The sequence below is a fragment of the Carassius auratus genome, chromosome 45 (assembly GCF_003368295.1).
Source record: "Carassius auratus strain Wakin chromosome 45, ASM336829v1, whole genome shotgun sequence".
Taxonomy (NCBI): domain Eukaryota; kingdom Metazoa; phylum Chordata; class Actinopteri; order Cypriniformes; family Cyprinidae; genus Carassius; species Carassius auratus.
Genome location: NC_039287.1, coordinates 6,305,682 through 6,321,934, shown reverse-complemented (window position 1 = coordinate 6,321,934; position 16,253 = coordinate 6,305,682). Strand labels below are relative to the sequence as shown.

The 16,253-nt window shown below is 37.6% G+C and overlaps 1 protein-coding gene across 1 annotated transcript in view; it reads left to right on the top strand.

Annotated features, from left to right (window-relative positions):
* Nucleotides 1-7,182, top strand: part of LOC113063037 (protein zyg-11 homolog) — a 16,792-nt gene extending 9,610 nt beyond the window's left edge. The window contains exons 7-16 of the mRNA XM_026233169.1: nt 397-461; nt 1,264-1,363; nt 2,375-2,425; nt 2,510-2,671; nt 2,792-2,839; nt 3,889-4,086; nt 4,170-4,222; nt 5,434-5,531; nt 5,620-5,799; nt 5,893-7,182. Coding sequence (XP_026088954.1) covers nt 397-461; nt 1,264-1,363; nt 2,375-2,425; nt 2,510-2,671; nt 2,792-2,839; nt 3,889-4,086; nt 4,170-4,222; nt 5,434-5,531; nt 5,620-5,799; nt 5,893-5,909 — 972 coding nt within the window. The 3' untranslated portion in view covers nt 5,910-7,182. The remainder of the gene's footprint in view (nt 1-396; nt 462-1,263; nt 1,364-2,374; nt 2,426-2,509; nt 2,672-2,791; nt 2,840-3,888; nt 4,087-4,169; nt 4,223-5,433; nt 5,532-5,619; nt 5,800-5,892) is intronic.
* The last annotated feature ends 9,071 nt before the right edge of the window (nt 7,183-16,253 follow it).

The window sequence follows — 16,253 nt, the reverse complement described above, 5'->3', positions numbered from 1 at the left end:
TCTAGTATATATCTAGTATTATTCTTCTAGTGTATTTATTTTTCATTTAATAGAAGTTCAAAATAATAGTAATAATAGATATTTCAAAACGCATAGAAATACTCTAGCCGCAAGTTTCGTCATGGAGTGAAGGCAGAGCAGGGTTTCTGCTCAGTGGAGCGAGGAGCAGGGGGATTATTGAATGCTTGTGTGCAGGAGAAATTGTTGCCGCTCCACTCAACTCACGTACTGTTTTACACAATAAGCATTTGTTCTTCCTGAGAACATTCTCATTGTACACGATCATCAGTTCCCCATGATGATACGTCATTTCAAGAATGAGGAAAAGGTTTTACAGGTGCCAGCTATGATTTACTTTTGAACAGTTTTTTTTTGTGTGTTTTTTTTTTCCCCCAGTTGCAGAAGAACTGCCTGCTGTCTCTATGCAGCGATCGAATCTTGCAGGAAGTTCCCTTCAACAGGTAACACTTTTCATTTTCTGCTTAAAAATGTGTTAATCACTCTCTTCAGTTTTTGTCAAGCCGCTAATAATATGAAGTAATATCAATAGTAATTTAGAAAAAGAAATAAAAATGTGCATGTTATTTTCATCAGTTTTGCATGAGCGGTATCATCTGTTGGTCTTTTGTTGTGATTGAATATCTTGCTTTTTGAAAAGACAATTATAAAATAAGAGGTTAAAGTGTCTTATGCTTACCCAGGCTGCATTTATTAGATAAAAAAAGCAATACTACAGTAAAAAACGGTTATATTGTGAACTGTTGCACTATGTACTGTTTTCTATTTGAATATATTTTAAAAAGTGATTTATTTCTGTGATGTAAAGCAAAATTTTCTGAATCATTACTCCAGTCTTCAGGGTCACATAAACCTTCAGAAATCTTTCATTGTGCTGCTAATAGTTTTTAAGATTCTAATGTTAATTGTAATATTATAGTCACTTCTGATCAAGTTAATGCATCTTTGCTGAATATAAGTGTAGTTGAAAAGTATTTTGAAAGGATAAATATGTTGACTATGTTAACTTGAAACAGACAGTTCTCACCCTTGGCAAGTGTATCAGCCAATCAGAATGTAGAATTCAGTAGTTCTGTTGTGTAAATACACCAAAAGTCTACAATTTACACACTCACTCATGACTGTTTACAACATTTGAAAAGGTTATCGGATATATACTTTCAGTTCATACTGGTAGTGTGTTGCCTTGTTGACAGATTGAAATGTCACACCGGCTAATGTGGAGCAAATATAATGTTTGTTCAGGTTCGAAGCTGCCAAGCTGGTCATGCAGTGGCTGTGTAACCACGAGGATCAGAACATGCAGAGGATGGCTGTGGCTATTATCTCCATCCTTGCTGCCAAGGTAAATAAGTGCAGTCGGCACTTGAGAACATGTTTAACCGTAGAGAGTAAACAGAAGCTGGAAGGCTTCCAGAAGAGATTCAGAACATTCTATCGCAGTGATGCATCATGAAATGCAGAGTGACAGATTCTCCAAGTGTCACGTCAGCCAGCTCTTCCCCTCGGGGGAATCCAGCCACCGTTCTGAAATGCATTCCACTTCGTCAAGTGGATACGAGAAGTTTATACAGACAGACACTCGACCTCTCAATTCTGACTGAAGGAGTCGACTCCTATTTACACTTCAGGCAGCTCCATGTACGATTGTGACGTCACAGCTGCGCTTTTTTTCATCAGAATGCATGGTTGATTTTGGATAACCAAATGGAGGAAGATGTAGTTGTGGCTTCTGGTAGAGGGTCAACAGGGTCATGCAAACCACCCAAAACCTGACCTCTTGTCCACGACCAGTTTTACTTCGATATTGTAGCGTACATCAGCATATTCAATGAGAAAGAATGTGAAAGTGAAGTGACATGTGGCCAAGTATGGTGACCCATACTCTGAATTTGTGTTCTGCATTTAACCCATCCAAAGTGCACACACACAGCAGTCAACACACACACACAGCATGAACACACACCCGGAGCATTGGGCATAGTTGGGGATTCAGTGCTTTGCTCAAGGGCACCTCAATCGTGGTAGCGAAGGTGGAGAAAGCGCTACATTCACTCCCCCACCTACAGTTCCTGCCGGCCTGAGACTTGAACTCACAACCTTTGGATTACAAGTCCGAATCTCGAAACCATTAGGCCACAACTTCCCCCTTAAAAGGACAGTTCACCCAAAAATGAAACTTATTCTGTCATCTACTCACCCTCAAGTTCTTCCAAACTCAAATAAAGAGTCTCATACAGGTTTGGAACAACTTGAAGTTAATGAATAGTTTCATAAGGAAGAGGAAGAATGTTCATAACCCAACATTTGTTTTCTTCATAACCTAACTTGACTCTTTGTGTGTGTTTCTTAACAGTTGTCCACTGAGCAAACTGCACAATTAGGAGCTGAGCTTTTTATCGTAAAGGTATGTTGTTGTTGTTTTTTTACATTTGTAACGCTTGAATTGGAGGAATAGTGATTCTTATCTCTCTCACTCTTCACATCACAGCAACTCCTGCACATTGTGCGGCAGAAAACGTGTCAGGGTATCGTGGACGCCACGTTGAAGTTCACCCTCAGTGCTCTGTGGAACCTCACGGATGAATCTCCTACCACCTGCAGACACTTCATAGAGAACCAGGGACTAGAGCTCTTCATCAAAGTACTCGAGGTAAACACTTACACACCTTCTTAAAGAATATTTGGAAGAACATAACTGAACTTTGTTTGAATTTTTTTTTTTTTAAACCTGCTTTGAAGTTCTCATCTGAAAATATCTCTGTTTTTCCAGTCCTTTCCATCAGAATCATCCATTCAGCAGAAGGTCCTGGGATTACTGGTAAGGAACAGTGGGGGGTCAGAAACTGATTTAAACTAAACTTAAATTAAGTTATTTTAATTAGTTGTAATTTTAGCATTTTTATTGTAGCACATAAATAACTAATATATATATATATATATATATATATATATATATATATATATATATATATATATATATATATATATATATATATATATATATATATATATATATATATATATATTGCATAATCATTATTTATTTTCATATTTTTTTTTTAAAGAAATTAAACTTTTATTCAGCCAGGATTCATTAAATTTACCAAAATTGACAGAGACTTTCCTTAAAAATTATATTTCAAATAAATTCTGCTCTAAGATTTATGAACAAAATAATGTATCACACTTTCAACAAAAAATATTAAGCAGCACAACCATTTTCAACATTGATAATAATCAGAAATGTTTCTTGAGCAGCAAATCAGCACATTACAATGATTTCTGAAGGATCATGTGACACTAAAGACTGGAGTAATGATGCTGAAAATTCACTTTACATCACAGGAATAAATCACATTTAAAAAAAACATTTATTTGAAATTGTAATAATATTTCACAACATTACTGGATTTTTTTTTTACCAATTATTTATAGCCTTGGTGAGCATAAAAGACTTCTTTTAAAATCCCCAAACTTTTGAACGGTTGCATGTGTGCATGCATATCATTTTTTTTTTTGAAGCATACATATGAAATAAGAGCTTTTTTGTGGTGTCGAGCCTCCAGTGATTCTGTGCTGGATATGCACTGGAGAGGGAAATACATATTGCAGTGTTTTGCTCTGGTGAAATTGAATTGAGGTGAGTGATTCTGGAGCTGTGGGCAGCTCTGATAAAACGCCTTCTCGTGTCAAAGGAAGCCGTGCTGAGGGATTATGCAAATAGCTTCCCTTAGTTAGAAAGTATAATGAGACCGTTTCATTTTGCATTCAGTTGTATTTTTGGAGCTGTGGTCCTCTGTGCTGTTGTCCTTTCTCTAGCTTGTCTAGTTCTGAATCTTTTGTGTGTTTTGTTTCGCTTGTATTCAGAATAATATCGCCGAGGTTGGGGAGTTGCACGGTGAGCTGATGGTTCAGAGTTTCCTGGATCACATCCGCTCTCTGCTGAACAGTCCAGAGGTGGAGGTCAGTTATTTCGCCGCGGGTATCCTGGCCCACCTCACCTCACGGGGCGAGAAGGTGTGGACCCTCGAGCTGTCACTCAGGACCACGCTGCTGGAGCAACTGGTGTGTGCTTGCACAAACTGGTTATTTGTTTGAGTATTATTGAGGCCTGTGTAAATGGTTTAATCATTATGTGTCTCTCGCAGCATTCTGCGATTCTGAAGTGGCCGACGCCAGAATGTGAGATGGTAGCGTACAGGTGAGAGATGACAAACCCACATCGTGAAAAACATGCGTCACTGAATGTGAAGCATGGACCGTGTCGAGTACTAAAGGCATCTGCTACTCAACAGAGATTGCCAGGTTTTTTAAGGTATTTCTTAGAGCATAAAGTTAAAAATTCAGTAAATGTTAGGTGTATCACAGGAATGGATTGAATAAAACAATACTATTATTATTATTTTTTATAACGTACTTAAATGTACAAAAAATTAAAAAAATCTTGTTACTACTTACTGTGCGATTAAGTGTCTAAATAAAATTTGAGGTCCTGATTTGTATTATTAATCAGTGAGCATTGAATAAACATTTAATATTGTTAACATATTTATATGTAATATGTTAAATAAATTAAATTATATTTAATATTGTGTTCCTGTGGTTCAACTGATAGAGCATTGCGTTAGCAGCGCAAGGTTGTGGGTTCGATTCCCAGGGAACACATGTTAGGTAAAAACTGTTAGCCTGAATGCACTGCAAATCATTTTGGATAAAAGCGTCTGCTAAATGCATACATTTTATTTAAGTTAATTTTTTTTATATATGCTGTTTGTAAAATGCATAAAATGTCCATTAAAAAAAATGTCAACAAGGTTACAATAATTTTGTTCATCCAATACTAAAACTTTGACAGAACTGGCTGTCTTGAGCAATGCCATTTTTGTATTTTTAATATACTATTACAGTATTTAATAATATTTTAATTATTTCTGTATTTGAATTATGAACAATGATGTTCAGTTTTCTTCTTCATTTCCTAATTTAAATTTAGTTTCTTAAACTGAATTTAAAATTGTCTTGAGCCTTTTTCCCCCTTTTTTATTTATTTTATAATTATTATTATTTCTATTTAGTTTTATTTTCTGTTATTTTTTTTTCCTGTTATTACACTTATTTATTTTTTATTTTATTTTTTTGCCAAAGCAACATTTCTAATTTTCATTTATGTTTTTCATCTATTATTTGTGTTTTATTTAGATTAAAATAAAAATACAAAGGTTTAATTAACAGTAACACTTGACATGACGCTAACGTTCAGTCCGGTCACGCTTTTAAGAGGATTCAGGCTTCAGTTTAATGCTTGTGCAGGCCCCTTTCAAACTCTATTCCACTATGCACTAGAATGAAAATGATGTCTAGTATTATAAAGCGATCAAGTGTTTAGTGTACACCTCTGTATGTCTGTTTCAGGTCGTTCAACCCATTCTTCCCTTTACTGGAGTGCTTCCAGGCCCCAGGAGTCCAGCTGTGGGCCGCATGGGCCATGCAGCACGTCTGCAGCAAAAATGGTGAGATCTGCACCAGAAACCCAACGCTCCTGAGCCCAGAGACTTTCTGTGTTCATTTTCCTTTCTCTTTCTGCCTTCATGAATGCAGCGGGCCGGTACTGCAGCATGTTACTGGAGGAGGGAGGACTGCAGCATCTAGAGGTCGTGAGGTCACATCCCAAAACCCACGGCGACGTGCTCCGATTGGTTGAGAGCATCCTTGACAGTTTACATCACCACCGAGCGCGCACAGGATACACAGGACCGCCCACAGCACACACACATAAGGGTACGTGTCCACAGAAGAACCAAAGTTAAATGGTTTTCAAATGACCCAACTGTTTCTTTTCAATTTTATTCCATTTTTCTCTTTGTTCTCCAGAGGAAAATGTTCCATGACGAGCTCGGTGGCCTCCGGAAGCTTTTTGTGTGTGTATGTGTTCACTCGTGCCCATCCGTATGACAACGAGGCTCTGCTGCTCTTCTGTTAGGAGGAACGTGGGATGAGTTACCTTGCATATGTTTGCACACGACGGAATCCGTTATTTATTTGACATAAGAAATAAAGTCTCCGTGATCTGAGGAAATGTTTATTTAGACGGGCAGCAGCTCAGAGAGTGTTTATGTTCAAATGTTGGACGTCTGTGAGAGTTAATTTGTGTGTGCATGTGTCTATTAAGAGCATGTGCATCAGATTGTGTATGCATATTCGGATTTTGGAAGCAAATCCTTAGGGAATTTCATTTATTTGACAAATTTCTGTTCATGTTGGGCATAAAATGCAATAATATAAAGACACAATGGATAAAGTTGTGTTTCATGGAAACACATGAACCGTTTAGTAACTTTCAGTGTGGAATGTGTTAAACTGCATGTGTGAGAGAGAGAGAGAGAGAGAGAAAAGTGTGTGATCTGTGTGTACAAACGACAGCACCAGAGCTTTAGTGATGAAATATATTTTTATAGACTGAATAAAAAAGGGGGCAGATGACAATGTTTATGATGTTGTGTTGCATGCAAAGTATTATGATCCTACGGAAGCCCGTTACCACCACTGGATAAAAAATTAAAAAAGATAATTGCGACTTTTTACTGTCTTTTTTTTCTCTCAGGATTGCGAGTTTATATCACGATATTGTGACTTTATAACAATTTTGACTTTGATGGGGGGGGGAAAGCCAGAATTACCTTGCTTTATTTTTTATTTAGTGGTGGAAATGGGCTTCCATAAGATCCAGATTTGAGTTTGTTTAAAAAAAAAAAATGGTACTAAGTGGACTGAACGTGTCGGCTCAGAGGAAAGATTCCTCAAGAAGCCGGAGCTCTTCAGAAGTAAAGTAAACTGATGGAGATGAATAAAATCTGAGCTTTTGCCTTTGTGGGAATATGTCAATAAATGGATTGTTGCCTCATAAACCACGCTGGGAAATCTCGAACGTAGACGTTACAAATGGATGCGGATAAACAGCAACTTGTAAAAAAGTCAAGAGAAGAACTTTGTTTTGATCGTGGCATCTTTGGAGCACTGGTGATTTGCCAAAAGTCACTGGATTTGCCTTTTTGCGAAACGTACTTGCATTGAACTTTAAGTTTGATTTAACTTAACACCAATGAAGCTGCAGCAGGTTCAACTTGTCTTGTTTGAAATTGCAATAAAAAAATAATATATATATATATATATATATATACTCCATTTGTTCCAATGATCTAAAGAAGCTTTTTTTTTGTATATAAATGTTTCATTTCCATGGATGTGTATGCTTCTTTTTTCCAGCATGGATTCGGTTTTCCCTTCGTAACTTGGCCATGTTTTATATGATGAGATAGATGCTCCAGCAAATGTGCTCTTGTGTCATGCACTCTACTGTCCACTTCCTCACTCAGAATGTGGCTTGAGCAGCAAAACAAGAGCAAACTAGTGTCATACTGCTGCTCAGATTCACATTTATGGAAATGATGTTTGGGTAATAAAGAAGAAAACCCCTGCTGCTTCGGTCTGCTGTTGATCTTTATTAATACATTCATTTTAAAGTGTTAAACTTGACGAATATCCTAGCTCAAAATTTGAACATTGTTTCTTTTTATTTCTAACATTTCATTTTAATTGCTTTTTAAAAAGTATTTCATTTTCTGTATTTTTATAAATTAGAGAAAATTGTTTATCAAGAAACATTTTGTATAGAATAAAAAAAAACAAGAACGTGATACGGTCCTTTTGAAATGATTTGTGGTAGTCATTTTTAGGCATTTACAAAGCTCAGATTTCAAAGGAAATTAAAACCCAACTCTGGGTACAATGTCGTAACGCAAGTACAACATGTTCAAAGTCTGCAGTAGTACCATGTGGATTCAGACTTTCACAAGGCCTCTTTTCTATCAACGCAGCCACCCTCTTGTCTTTACCGTGGAGGAATGAGCTGAGAAACATCAAAACATTCACAGTCAAAACCAAGCATACAAAATGAAATTGTGCGGATGTTTTTATTGGTAAGGTTTATGTATAACACTCACCCTGGCGTAACAGGTTCCCTCAACGGCCATTCCTGAAGAGATGTCCCCCTCAGCTCCTCGATTCATGACTACTTTAGCCATTCGCACGCCAGTCAGGGCCTGAGGAGAGAGGAAAACAGAAATAAATCTCTTCAAAACACTTTTTCATTTTCTGTTGTTACTAGGGTATTTGCTGGATGGCCAAAATGATATTGATGATATTTCCACCTGTTATATATTATATTTAGCAGCATTTATGAACAACATTAAAAGGAATGTTGGCAAGAAGTACAAAAGCAGTTTAATTATAATTCATTATTTTAAAATAATACTTCTTTAGTACAAATAATACCTTTTATTTGATCAAAAATACAGTTATATTGTAAAATTATATTGTTAAAAAAAGTAAAATAATAAAATTGATTGTGTATTTCTTGCGTTCATTAAATTATTTAAATAATAAATATTATTTTTAATTATTATTATTGTTGATTTTAAAATGTCATCTATTCCTGTGATGTACAGCTTAGATTTCAGCATCATTATTCCAGTCTTTAGTGTCATGATTTCTTAAGAAATCATTATTTAATGCCTTTCCTCAAGATTCTCTGATTAATAAAAAGTTCAAAATAAGAGCATTTATTGAAAACAGCAATAATTTGTATCAATGTAAATATCTTTACTGTCAATCATATAAATGCATCCTTGCTGAAAAGAAGTATTAATTTCTTAAATCATAGTGAAAGTCTTCAAATAATGTTTGTTATATCTGTTTACTTACTTTACCGCGACTGTAAAATCTGCACGTTCCCACACTTACCGAAATAGGTCGTCTTCATTTTGATTTCAAATAATGACTTGGCAATCATGGGGGAAACCGGAAAAGCAGGAAGTTCTCGTTTTTACGTGACAATTTAGTACAGTAGAGAACATTCCAGTTCCACAAATCCGCATGCCATGTCACATACTGACGACAATATGACACATGTTCAGGTCATGCCCTCGATTATGCACGTGTCTTTTGTACCATTGCGTTGTTCATCACGTTAAATGTGTGCTCTGGACAATAGCGGACCTGAGGGAAGACTGTACTGGCACATTTGATCCAGGTGTGTCTTGAGGTTGTTGTGTACATATTCATGGCCAGCCGGTCGTCCTGTCTGTGACTGTACAGTGTCACGTGATGCAAATGAGATTAAAGCACAAGTACACAATGAAAGCCTGTGGCTATAGATGTACTGGTATGCAAACAATTGAAATATCACTGAAACATACAAACGTGCAAGTACACATAATCATAGCTGCATAAAAATCATATCTATGAGCTACACTTATAATGAGAAACCACACACACACACACATAAACAAACAGGGTCCCTATACACCATCCCAAAATTATATATATATATATATATATATATCCATTATTATAAATACATTATATGTATGTGTGTGTGTGTATGGCAAATATAATTTTTTTTAGCAAGGTAGCATAAAATTATCCAAAACTAACCATTAAGGTATTTATAATGTTACAAAAGATTTATATTTAAAATAAATGCTGCTCTCCTATGACTGCGCTCACAGAAATACAATTACATTTGAAACATATTCAAAGAGAAAAAGTTATTTTTTTATATTACTAGTATTTATTGCCGTTTTTACAGTATTTTATAGTATTGTTGATCAAATAAATACAGCCTTGTTGAGCACACAAAAAAGGAATTCCCCAAAAACATTATCATTATATTTTATAGATATTAGAATAAACACATTTTTCTTAACGGTTAATGGTAATAGTGTTGTAACAGTCACAATGCGGTGGTGTGCAATGACTGATGGGTAAATGTCCCTCTCTATAGTGATATACAGTTGTTCTCTTTGCAGTGTGCAGTGCCCTTTGGCCTGATGACAATCTGAGACTATAGGCATGTTTCCATTACAGATTTGCGCAAAACGTTGGCAATATTTAATAAATGCTGATTTAAAAAAGTATTGCGAATTGCAGTTTTGCTAATTATTCCTTTTCCGCATTGCCTGAAAAACCACCTCATGTGAGCATAAAAACTTTTTTTGTGACATTTGCCATTTTTGGCCAAATTGACGCATTTCCATTAGGCGTATTTTCAATTCGCGCAATTTGAAGGGTAATGGAAGCGCGCCTAATGTCCGAGTACCCTTAGGAGCCCACTTCACAGGACACCTTCAGAGTGTACAGTTCGGGAGTTTGCTCTCAACAGAAGAGAGAATAATTCAGTGAGACAGTAGCAGAGGCACAGAACGTGTCTGAGACAGTGAAGAAGGAAATGTTGAAGGAAATGTCCTACAGACTCTAATGCGAGACTAAGAGCCTCTTGCTTCACTCTTGCAGTTAAGTCTATCAGTTCTGTTATGTCTGTTAACTTCCTGTTTGTCTGTCTTTCTTCTGTAATGGGACTGCCATCTAGCTGTCTGTTTGTCTTATTTCAGTGCTTTATCTATTCATTCATTTTTCTCACCAGCCCCTGGGAGTAATCCTCGCGTGGTTTCAATCAGGCCCATCTGCGCAGAATGTGCTGCAAAACACACACACACACACACACACACACACACACACACACACGCACGCACAGAAAAAGGTCAGTTAAAGGACCCAGCCTCTGCATGCTGTGACCGCAGAGATTCCCCAATCCATGCCAGACAGAATGACTACAAATCACGCAAACCCACACCCACAGTTGTGATACCTGTCGTGATCTTACCCCAGAGGGTCAAAGCAGCCCCTCACCTGCTGCGCGAAGGTCACACGCTAGAGCCAATTCCACACCGCCCCTGAGAGCAAAGCCGTCCACTGCTGCGATGGTTGGCATGGGCACATAATGGACACACACACACGGATCAGACAGCTCATAGATCACATTAATGGGAGATTTTACACATGAAGCTTCTCAGAAAATGTCATTTTGCATCTCAAGTAATAATAATATTCAAAATAACTGTTTTCTATTTTAACACGTTATAAAATGTAATTTATTCCTGTGATGGCAAAGCTGAATTTTCCTCATCATTCCTCCAGTCTTCAGTGTCACATGATCCTTCAGAAATCATTGAAGACACTGATATTGGTGCTCAAGAAACATTTCTTTTATTATTATATATGTTGAAAACTTCTTTTAAGTTTGTCAAATGGCGTCATAAAATCATCCGTGTAAAAACTGAGTAACTAAAACTGAGTACTTGTCTTCCTGTCATGTTGTAGAAAGGGTCCAAATGATGTCACTTCCTGGGTGATGCAACTTTTACGGAATTTAAAACTGGATTGTGACTGGATTGCATGGATTTGCGGCCCAGAGATACATATGTTTTGGGTTATTAAAATAAGTTTTGATAAATGAATTTTAATGAAACTGAAGAAAATGCCAAATACCATATACTGTATACTGTATATATATATATATATATATATAATGTTTAAAACTAGAAGCATTTCACTTCCATTGTGTATAGACACTCATAAATGCTAGTAGAAAATTGTATAGAGAAGGTATTTATCAACCTTCTGCTTGCAAAACAGTAGCATTTTGCAAATTTACACAAAAATTGAGGGCACAGAGAAAATTCACCTACTGTGAGTTTATTATTATGCATATGCAATCATTCTCACCTCCAGCCATAATCGCATTTGCAGCTGGGAAACAATTACCTTTTCAGGGCAACACTCTCAGAATTCAGAGTTATCATCACTTTCTGAGCAGGATTATAATCAGTTTGCAATATTCACGGAAAAATCCATCCTTGTGTCTCGCCGATGTCATTCATTAGTGATCGTAGGCCATGTACAAACAGCTCTGCCTCAGGGTTACTCATCTGAGCTCTCTCCTTAAGATCTGCCCCTGTTGACACAAAAAAAAGACTATTTAAGACATTTGCATTAAAAAATGACATCATCTTTAAAGTACATTGTCAATGCTGTCTTTACTGTAGTTTTATGTGACAGAATCCTTTACAAACGTGCACAAAACCTGTATCAAACTCCTGAAGACCACCACATGAACACCAGCTCTCTCAGAGAGAGACAGATATTGATGCATATATAGACAGAGAGAGATAAAAACAGGAAATATTGATTTAAGGCAGAATTCTGGGAGAGATATGCCCAATTTATTTTTGTCTTTGTGCACTGTTATTTAAGGCCTGACACACTTTTGACTTTCTTTTGATAAACTGATCAAATAAAAGTGTTTAAAAAAAGAGTTCTTGTACTACTTTGTGGAAACAGAAAGAAGAAAATGGACCATCGGTTGCTCAAGTGAATTACATCTATATATATATATATATATATAAACATTCCAGCGATTGGTTGCATGTTGAACAGTTTAAGACTATACACACAGTCATACCATGCATTCTTCAAAACATATTTATTATTTATTTACATGAATCTGTTATCTCTAAAGAGCACAAAAAGAATGATTCCTTATGACAAGTGGTGGAAATTTAACACACCAGTATAGGGCTACATGATTATGACAAAAATCAGAAAAGAGGGCAGATAGAAAGTTCATGGATTAGGTTTTCTGCTTCCTGCATGTTTGAGCTTGATGCTGTAGGACGGGGGGTTTTCTGCACACTCACCTGACCCACAAACACATGACCCACCAAGAGAGTTCCTCGCCCTTTCACGACACATCAGCACTTCCACTATACCTAACCAGACGAAAGAAGAGAGAAACTGAAGCTGCAGCTATGGTTGTGCTTCTAAATGGTGGGCTGTGACCCAAATATGGGTGACATGTCTGTTGTGATGCATTCACAGATAGCAGGGAAAAATGATGCTACATTAAATAATAAGTAATTTCTCTTATGGCATGACTATGGCTAAACTTTTCACATGGGATATTACATTCCAATAAACATACTTGTAATGTGTATACGGTCACATCAAGGAAATTTTACAGGTAAAACAATTACATTGTCTACTGCCAACAGAACCCAGCATTAAGGGAACAATGGATAACTAATACTACCATGATGCATAAAATACTTTAGGTAATTGTAATCATAGTATTATGTATTATTTAATGTTATATTTAAATTATAAACACATTAATTATAAGTATATAAATGTATAATGTTATAAATATATGAAGGACTTTCCATAACAGTTTTCCATTTTCCTTTACCTTTGGAAACCTTCTATGTGTGTGTGTGTGTGTGTGTGTGTGTGTGTGTGTGTGTGTGTGTGTGTGTGCGTGTGTGTGTGTGTGTGAATTTCTTCTATTAATATTTCCAAGATTTTTTTTTATGCAATTTCAATTGTCTAGCATTCCATTTCCATGCTCACTGAAGGAGCCCCAGAAGAGGAAGACGCGAGAAGCTTTTTTTGTTCCCATCTGGCAAATTTCTAGCGACATTGATTCAGATGTCACGCTGCGAGTGTGCCGCGTGCAGGGAACACCACCCATGGCCTCCTTGATGAGTGGTACCTAAAGGGACGGCCTGCTCTGTTCCTGCCAGCAGTTCACAAAGAACTGTGGCACATCCCCTACTCGGCTCTTGTTAATTCCTCTACTTCTACCACTCTCACCACTGTTAAAGGTGCTGAATAGAGAGGATACAGCAGGCTTTGATCAGGGACGCTGACAAGGTTGCTTACCTCGACTTGCTAGTCTCACCCAATGGATTTTTGGGCCCTGCCATGGAGGGGTTCGCTGAGTGATTTACAGCAGGACAGATGTGCATCACTTCTTGCCAAAGCGCTACATTGCTGTGGCTGGGTTCAAGTTGCCTAAAGACCCCATCCACTCAGCAGCCTGCAAAACCGGCACCGCTTCAGCCCCAGCCAAAACCTGAACACAGGCTTCAGATGGCGAAACGCTACCTGTTTCCGAAGTGATGCATCAGAGTGACGCTGGACAATGAGCCTCAGAAGCCTCAGAAGGAAGAGGGGAGGGTCAGTTCTCACTGAGGCCAAAAGTCCCTCAAAGAAAGTACGTGCTCACTCTCCATCCCTCCATTCAACACTAAGCAATGGAAGCTCTAATCTAGCTGGCTTTGTTCAGCGCACCCAAGAAAACTACCGTTGTGTTAGTGGACCCACAAACAGTGAGTCAGGCTTTTATAGCTGCTACTTCCAAAGATGGCCGGCTCAGAGCCATTCAATACACAGTCCTGCCATTCGGATTGTCTCTGGCCCCATGCACTTTTACATGCATAGACACTGCTCTTCCCCCTCTGAGACAGATGGGAATGCTCAATCCTCCTGGTGGCCCCACTCTTGAGGAATCAGATATGGATACAAAACATTTTATTAGCCTTTGTTTATTGGAATTTGAAGCTTGCAAATGTGACCCCATGAGTTGGATAAGGGGTGCACCCCCTCCACGCTATAAGTGTATGTAGCAGCTATCATGGCAAATCATTCTCTCATGACTGGTCATTAAGTTCCTGAGGGAAGCTTGGAGACTGAATCTACCTTGCCCTCATACTGTGCCAATTGTGCCTTGTCTATAGCCCTCAGGGCTCTCCATTTGAGCCGCTCCAGTCGTCTGACAACAGCTCCTAGATTTGCAATTTGAAGTTCTGAAAAACAGAGGGATCAGCATCTCTGCAACTAAATAAAAATATATATTACCACATAAATAATTTTCACTTATCCCTCCTTACTTCAAAATATCTGTTGGAGGCCCCTCATGGCTTGGAAAATGTTTCCAGACAGATTCAGGAGATTGTTTCCAATACACAGGGATCAGCACATAAGGCAAACCTAGTGACAACCTTAAAGGAAACATTAATGTGTCTTATCTGCAGAGGTACGCACACAAAAAAAATTGGGGTGCTTGGGATGCAGCAGCAATTATGACCTGCCATTAGAAAAGAAAACCTTAACAGAAACACCTTGAATGTCATGAACTACTGTCCCAGAATTAACTAATCGTGTGTGTGTGTGTGTGTGTGTGTTTAACATAAACAAGCTGATAAAATGTCTAAACCTACCTTGTTTGGCATAAAAGGTTTGTTATCCTGTAAGAACTCCGTGATGTCAGATCTTCACTAGTCGTATAATATCTTTTAAATAAAAAGTCGTAACGTTAATGGTGTCTTCTTTTCTTGACAATTATTCTGCCAGCTCCTGTTGAAGTCACAAAGCGCTCTAAACACAGTTGTAGTGCACTTCAGATTTAACGTTATCACAGCTGCTTAATATCGCAATATCACCTCAGTAATGTTAAGGTTAATATGCCGGATGCTTTATGACACGATCATCAACAAACACGTTACACTGCATCAACAACAATAAACGGTATAAACAACAACAGTAAACACGGTAAACTTTCCCTCACATCCAAAAACGCAGTTATTTGGAGACATTCTCAAACAAATCCTATGCAGCTGCCGATGATTTCCCGATGAAGCGTGTTGATGTGCGCGGTCTCGCTCTCCTCTGGTCAATGTGTGTGTGCGGGCGCACTTATATGAGAGAAATGCTCATATAAGGAGTTCCACCATCGTCTATGTCATTAGATCCATGATCGAAAAAAAAAACAGCCGAAACTTGTACCAACCTGGAAGTAAGATTTTCGGCACAAAAATTCTCAGTCATTCTTCTAAATTATTTTTTTAAACTTTGGACATGTTTAACATGAGAATCCATCTCTTTAACACTGTGAACAACTTTGAATACATGAAACACCACTGTACCCCCCTTTAAGATGTGACGGTATGCTAAAAGTGTTGAATGCGACGGCTCCGACATTCATTTGCCAAACAAGCCAGACAGCAACTAAGAAAACGTTACAGTTTGTTACATTAAACAAAAAAATAATTTACAAAGAAAGCGTAAGAACCATTCTCAAAATCCTAAATCCGACTTTAAAATGAAATTCTGACCGAGACTATCTCCGTGAATAATGGCGCCTGCTCAAGCACTGGTTTCGCGCCGATTGTTAACTGAACTTCTTGTTCCCACATCATCCATACTCACAAAAATGTCTCATAAAAAACATATTTACATTGCAATTGTATGTGCTTATCAAACAATTAAGTAGTAATACAGTGATTTCTGCACTGTTAGTCCTTGTGTGATTTGGTGGGTCAGTGCCTCAATGGCATTTTTCTGAGATATGCATGAAATAGAAAAGCATGTAGAAAGTTTTTCTTTGTTTTTAGAAGGGTGCAGTGTACGCAGGAACAACAGTGGGATAATAAAATCAGGACATGATTCCAATCAGTCTTGAACCTGGGTCCCCCTGCCCTGAGCCAACAGGCCTCAAC